This window comes from Phalaenopsis equestris, unplaced genomic scaffold (genome assembly GCF_001263595.1).
Source record: "Phalaenopsis equestris unplaced genomic scaffold, ASM126359v1 Scaffold000002, whole genome shotgun sequence".
NCBI lineage: Eukaryota > Viridiplantae > Streptophyta > Magnoliopsida > Asparagales > Orchidaceae > Phalaenopsis > Phalaenopsis equestris.
The window spans coordinates 55,730,564-55,737,959 of NW_018164444.1; the positions used below are offsets into that span (position 1 = coordinate 55,730,564).

At 33.7% G+C, this 7,396-nt stretch overlaps 1 protein-coding gene across 1 annotated transcript in view; it reads right to left on the bottom strand.

The window, feature by feature from the left end:
- LOC110017957 (rhomboid-like protein 20) overlaps nucleotides 1–7,396 on the bottom strand; it is a 23,914-nt gene that overhangs the window by 5,862 nt on the left and 10,656 nt on the right. The window contains exons 5-6 of the mRNA XM_020715140.1: nucleotides 4,080–4,231; nucleotides 3,619–3,720 (exon numbers count right to left, since the gene is read on the bottom strand). Coding sequence (XP_020570799.1) covers nucleotides 3,619–3,720; nucleotides 4,080–4,231 — 254 coding nt within the window. The remainder of the gene's footprint in view (nucleotides 1–3,618; nucleotides 3,721–4,079; nucleotides 4,232–7,396) is intronic.

Genomic DNA, 7,396 nt, shown 5'->3' on the forward strand with positions numbered 1-7,396 from the left:
AACGCACGTTCATGCTAGGGTGTCGGATAACGAGAAAGTTGCATTTATCGGTCGTTCCGTAACCACAACTCAAAATATCATGGCAGTATATGATTTCAACATGTGTTTTACATTTGCATTGGCTGGATGGAAGGGCAGCGCACATGATAGTAGAATTTTTAAAATTGAAACGAGAAATCTGGAGTACAATTTTCCTCACCCACCGCATGGTTAGTTCCTTACTAATACAAGTAGATTTTTTTTTTGTATGCTCACCTAAATTTTATAAGTTTTCAGAGAAGTACTATTTGGTGGATGCTGGCTATCCAATGCAGAGGGGGTACCTTAAACTCTATCCTGACACAAGATATCATATTCCAGATTTTCAGAGAGCCAACAATCGTACAAGAAATAGAAAAGAGGTCTTTAATAAAAGACATTCATCCTTGCGAGGCGTAATTGAGAGGACTTTTGGAGTTTGGAAGAAAAAATGGGTCATACTTCTAGATATGCCACCTTATCAGTTTCCGAAACAGGTGCATATAGTGTTAGCCACTATGACCCTTAATAACTATATTAGGCGGCATTCAGCTCGAGCTGATGTTGATTTCGAGCGTGTCGAGGTCAATGACGAGGAAGTGACCGCATTGGCCAATCTTGATCAACGGAGGAGAACGACAATGCCTCAATTTGCACGAAAGATGGGGAGGGTGCAAATGAAATGGCAGCCCTTCGTGAGGAGATCACTACCTCATTAATTGGAGAGTGATTATTTGGATTCATATATGTTGTAAACACAATATGATTTAGGGTTTGTGTTTGTTTTCAAATAAATATTTCAATTTTAATGAGTTTTTTTTTTATTACCTAATATGTTAGTAATTATGTTTTATGTTGCATTGCTTTTCAGGATAATATGAGTTTTAGAATGTCCGCTACCTCCCGATGAGTGATTTGTCATTGTGGCCTGCAAACCCCACTTTTGACCTCACGGCAGGCACCTAGCTATGGTAGAGGAAGTTTTATACACCCCTAAAGCATTGTCGATAAATGCAGATTTTGCTGATGGGCGGACAGTTTCTCTTATGCTGAGGATGATGTTGGTAGCGATTTGCAAGTTTCAGATGACGAAGGGCAGACACAGGAGCTACAGCGTGTCATTGTTAGAAATAACATTACCATTATGCTACTCATTATCGTGTCATTGTTAGAAATAACATTACCATTATGCTACTCGTCGTGGTCGTAGTCATTCTGTTTTTTTTTCATTTTGTTTCTCCTAGCTAGTGGTTGAGTTGTATTTATGTACTCTGGGTTATTTTGGAAGTACGAAACTGTATGAGTTCCTACGTCTTTATGTATGAAAACACGACTTCATATGACTTGAGGTGTTTTTATATATTTTACATTTTATGCTTTTAAAATATGTTTGTAAATTTTTATATGTATAGATGAATTAATATTTGTATACATTGATATATATATAAAGATAAATTTTAAACTTATATGCGTTCAAAATTACAAAATATTTTTTAAAATTATCTATAAAAACGAATATTAAAAATAATTTATTTCATTTAATTAATTAAGAAATAATATCTTTATAAATTTTATGTATATTACACTCATATTTATACAAATAAATCAAAAATTAAAAACAGTTTTAACAAACAGGGGCAGTTTGGTCATTTTTACATGAAACAGCTGGCCCACAGCATTTTTCACGCAGTTGCACCAAACAGTCAAACAAACAGTCAGCTTCCCCGTAGTTGCTTCCCCACAGCTGCTTCTTGGGGCAGTGCAGCCGCGGCCGAAAAAAGGGGAAGGAGCAGCGGCGCGCAAAAAGACCCCAAAGTCCTCGCAAAATGAGGGTGAAATCTCTGGATAATATCATATCTATAATCTAGCATGTCTTCTGAAAAATTCAGCCCTCCAAAGCTCTCAAAAAAAAAAAACACTAAAAGTTTATGCGGTTGTTAATTTTGGCGTTCACACCCGACTATCTCTAAAAAGACAATTTTGTAATTGTCCTCTGAGTGCTCGATACACTAGAATAATGAATAACATTCTTTCATATTATATTTTAGGGACACTTGCATGCATAAATAGCACCCAGTTCTTATGTATTTACATGTCTAATACCAAAACTTTGTTTTTTTGCATTCACACCACCCAAATCTTTCATGTCACATAAAAATATAACTATTTTAACTTCTTAAAAGTGAAATACACATTTTCATGCATAGATACATAAGAATTAAGTGCCATGTATGTAAAACTTCGATAATTTTAATTACAGTAAGTAGATACTATAAAAGTATATAAATTCATTTTAATGCAACTAAAAGAGAAGTAATAATATTATTATGAATTGTAAACATATGGGCATGTAAGATGCATATGGGATTGTTCACTGCCATGTCCACACAGCAGAAACAGTAGAAATTACTATATCTAACACCTAAATTTCAATTTTACATATATGAATATAACACTCAATTCCCATGTATTTACATATCTAACAACTAAACTTCAATTTTCACATCTATGCCACTTAAGCTATGCACTAGTATTTAACTTTTTAATATTAAAATACTGGTATTTGCTGTGATATGAAAGATTCAGGCTGTATAAATGTAAAAAATAAAGTATAAATGTTACATATGTAAATGCAAAGAGGTTACATATGTGAAAACATAGGATTTAGGTGGTATGTATATAAATGCCCCTATTATATTTGTAAATAAACATAACTTTTGCGGCATGTGCTAAATTCTCCCTTAGCATAAATCCATTAAGAAAATCATCAGCAACTTAACAGAATAATAAAAATAATAAAAATAGATCATCAGCAACTTCAAGTCATATTGAGAACAGCAATTTCAAGCATTAACCCGTTTCTTCATTAAGAAAACAAAAACAAAAATAGCTGAATCTTAAGAATTCAAAAGAGCAACAAAAACAGTTCTAAAGACGTATTAATTTCTCAAACAGCTCTCTTGCCGACTTACTGAAAATGAAAAAAAAATAAAGGCTTATTTACATACATACCGCCCATTTCCTATTTATTTGCATATCTAACACCTGAACTTTGCTTTTTTACATTTATACCACCCAACCTTCCGAATCACATAAAAAACTCTGCCATTTTAACTTTTTAAAAGGTGAAATACACATTTTCATGCATAGATAAGGTAGTATAGATGTAAAAATTGAGGTTTAGGTGTTAGATGTATAAACACATAGGATTTGAGTGGTATGATTAAATCTTCCAAAAGTAAATTGAAATATTGCAAAAAATATTTAGTGAAACCAGCACTAGCACAATGCGGCTTGAAAATGCAACTTATACATCTACATCACCAAGAGAGTAATAAAATTAGGGGCATTTACATACATAGCACACAATTCTAATCTATTTACACATTTCACACCAAAACTTTCATATTAAAACACATAGCACTTAAATCTTGAATATCACATCAAAAATAGCACTATTACCATTTTTCAAGAGTGAAATATACCTTTTCATGCATAGGTAAATATGAAAGTTTACGTGTGAGATATATAAATACATAAGAATTATGTGCTATGTATATAAATGTCCTATAATAAAATTATGTGTCATCATATACAGACCTTAATTCTTCGGATGCCGAACACATTGAGTCGATACAAAGAACCGGCAAGTAGACCACAAATGGTAGGTACAAAAGAGCGCTTCCAGGAAGACAAAAAAAGCTTCAATGACAGATGAAAAAGAGATCAGATACAGTAAATTGAAAATATTAGGGGCATTTACATACATACCACCCAATTGTTATGTATTTACATATCTAACACTTAAACTTTATTTTATGCATTCATGCCACCCAAATCTCGTTCATATCACATCAAAAAACGACCATTTTAACTTTTAAAGAGTGAAATATGCCTTTTCATTAATAGGTGAAGTGGCATATAGGTAAATATTGAAGTTTAAATGTTAGAATTTATATATGCAAATACATAGGAATTAACTAGTATGTATGTAAATGTTCCAAAATATTATAGAGACAATGCTACGTGAGGCAGTCACGGAAAGAAGAAATAGCTCTAACCTGAAGGCCAGCCAAGTATATGAATGATTTGTCACTGAAAGGTACGCCAAATACATGAATTCGCGATGAAATTGGGATATCAAATAAAAACGGTATGAATGATGCAAATATAAGACCGTAAGGTCCAGAAGCAAGTATTTTGGTGGTTCGCTCTGAAATAGGCAAAAAAAAAAAAAAACCTGTCATATTAGAAATAAGAAAAGTGTCAAAATGATCCCCAAACTCTTCGTCCATAGACATGTCAATTTAGTCCATATACACTTTTAAAGGGGGCTAAAATAGTCCTTTGTGGAGACTATTTCCACTCATATTGAAGCAGTCCAAAGACTAATTTGACACTTTTATAGACTCTAGGATGGTAAAAGGTACAGCAAAATTATAAAATCAAAACCTTTGATCATTTAACAGAAAAGGATCATTAAACAAAAGGTTGGTAAAAAAAAATAAGTAAAAATTTAAAATTATGAAAAAGAATAATTGCATTGAATAAAAAAACTCATCTTCTTCGCAAGGATTTGTGTAATTATTCTTCATGAAACACATGTAGAAAAGACACACCCAGAAACAAAGCTACAATCAGATGAGCACACATAAAAAGTATAAGACGCATTTACATACATACTACACAAATCTCATGTATCTACCTAACACCTAAGCAGTCATACTTATATACACATTGTCGGACAATATAAATTTACTATTTCTATATTTTCTTTCAAGTCAATCTTTAAAGATATAAAAGTATTCAATGAGGTGGCTAACTACTCAGTGATATGGGCAGTAATTTGGATAGCAATTTTGAAGAAGTCAAAGTACCAACTCCAACTAGTTTAACATGATTCTTCATGCCTTTTGTATTCTAACAATTCAAGATCAGATTTGAGAGCTTGGTGAAATAACTTTGTCATACTATCTCTTTTATATGAATATTCTTTATCCATCTTTTCTTTAAGAAAATGATATACTAGCCCTTCAGCATTTGCCTTTGGTTCGAACACTTTCCCCAATCAAAGAACCTTGACTTTTCATTTCCCCCCAAAACAAACTTTCACTGAGGATTAGAGTTGATTGACTAATTTTTCTTTCTTTCTCATAAGCAAACTATTTTCCTTTATCAGAGTCGAAAGAAGTGGTATGTTCTTCGCTTCTTCTAGACTCTGCACCTCTATTTTGTTTTGCCGTATCAAAATGACTCTCAAATTTTATGAAATTTAGTTTCTAAAATTCGGCGAATATGTCCAATAGTTCTTGGAAAGTGGAGATAAAAGGTATGCATAAATAGGGATCATTGATGTTGCCCATTAATAATTGAATTACATGCCCCTCTTTTAAATGTTGCCCGCATTTCATGCTCAAGTTATGCTAACAAGTGATATATTTTATCACTTACTCACTTTTCTTCCTTCTCTCCAAAGCAAGAGAAGAAATAGTTATCTTCTCCATAGCGTTGTCAAATCTCTTAATAAACATCATTCGAGTTCTACGAACATTTTTATAGTCATTTGACAACTTTGCCTACCATTCATAAGTTCCTATTAAACTATCAATAAACTGGCGGAATAAAAATGCACTTGCGCCCCTGGTGTTGCCACATGATGCCTTGAATTAGGTCAGATGTTGTTTGGGATTACTATTATCATTGAAGGCATTAAACCTTAGTATTGAGTATCCTTTTGGATGAGAAACTTGATCGTACTCAGCTGAATAAGGGCAGCATTTACTCACTATCTTCTCATCCTACTCTGAGACAATGACGGCTTTGATCCTTTCATTGATGATATTTTCCAACTGAGTAGTTGTTACACGTTCATCATCACTCGGACCACGTTGAGAAGTCAACTGTATTATTACAGAGATTAATTCTTCCTTTAGAAGCATCATGTATCCCAGATGCTTGAGGTATTGTATTCACGGGTGGTTTATTGGAATTACTGGTGGATGCTAGATTGTCGACCAACGAAACAGGAATCATGCCTACAGTGGTATTCTCTTGCAACATCTTCATCATAATATTCATTTGCGTGATAATCTCGTTCATTTTGGCGCTGAACTGAGAGATGTTTTTTTTGTCTTTAGCCTTAATCAAATGTTGCATTTAAAGCAACTCTAACGATGAGAACAGGTTCATCTTCATCCTTGACTCTTCTAATGGCTCATCTTCTAATAAAAAATTAACAAGTTCTTCTCGCCCTTCTATTTGAGGAGTAAGTTGAATTGTGCATCATCTAGACTTGTAGAAGTTAGTGTATGGTTGATTATTGAATTATCTACCATATAGACCACCTCTACCTCAATTGTATCTTCATTATTATTATTATCCTCTTCTTGCACTCTAATCTCTAAGTGACGGTTCCGATAAATATCAGGCTCAAAGTGCGAGACAAATAATTCCTAAATTATAGAGCTTTAAAGGAGATGAATTTCCTCATTGGGAAAGTTCATTGACGATAGGTCTTATTGGAGGATTCTCCAATGGGCCAACCACCGCGATTTTCATCAAGCTAAGATTTTTTTTTCACAACCTATCCTAGACGGATGTTGGATCGTCGGCAGTGCTCACCAAATGCCACGCCTTTTTTTTCCCAGCAAAATCTTCTTTCTCATGTTAGATTAGCCTCGATATTTGTTTGTCTTTTCGTCGGGACCTTTCAGCCATGTCCTGATGCTCACAGAGCAAAACATGTCTAGGTTGATTTGTGACAACTATTGACGATAGTCTTTTAGTTGAATTTTGATCCAACCCAGTTATAATGGGTCTTTCCTACATCCTTTTCATTAGACCCTTTAACTTTGCCACTTTTAAAACCTTATGCGCTCGGTAAACAAGGTTTTAAGTTCTTTTTATTAAACTGAAATTGGATGGTTGATTTTAGAAAGACTTTTATAACGCTAGTAAAGCTATTTCGCTTCATAGATTTTAAATTTTCGTTGATTTCGGGTGAGAACACTCACTTCTGTCATCAAAGTTGATGGAGTATTGGGTTGCTCAGGTAATAGATAATGAGCTCACAAATTCAACATTCTTCCCATGTTGTTGAATTGGCCTTTTTCCAGCATCATGTCTGCCCGATATGACAGGTGCATCAGGTATAGATAGGGCTGTCAAAACGGCTCATTGTTCGTGAACAGCTCGTGTTCGGCTCGTTAAGAAGCTCGTGTTCGGCTCGTTAATTTCGTTTGATAAGTTAACGAGACGAACACGAACTAAGAGCTGTTCGTTCGTGTTCGGCTCGTTTTGGCTCGAAATACTACTCATCAAGTTTGTATATATATATATATATATATATATATATATATATATATATAAAGTATTATAT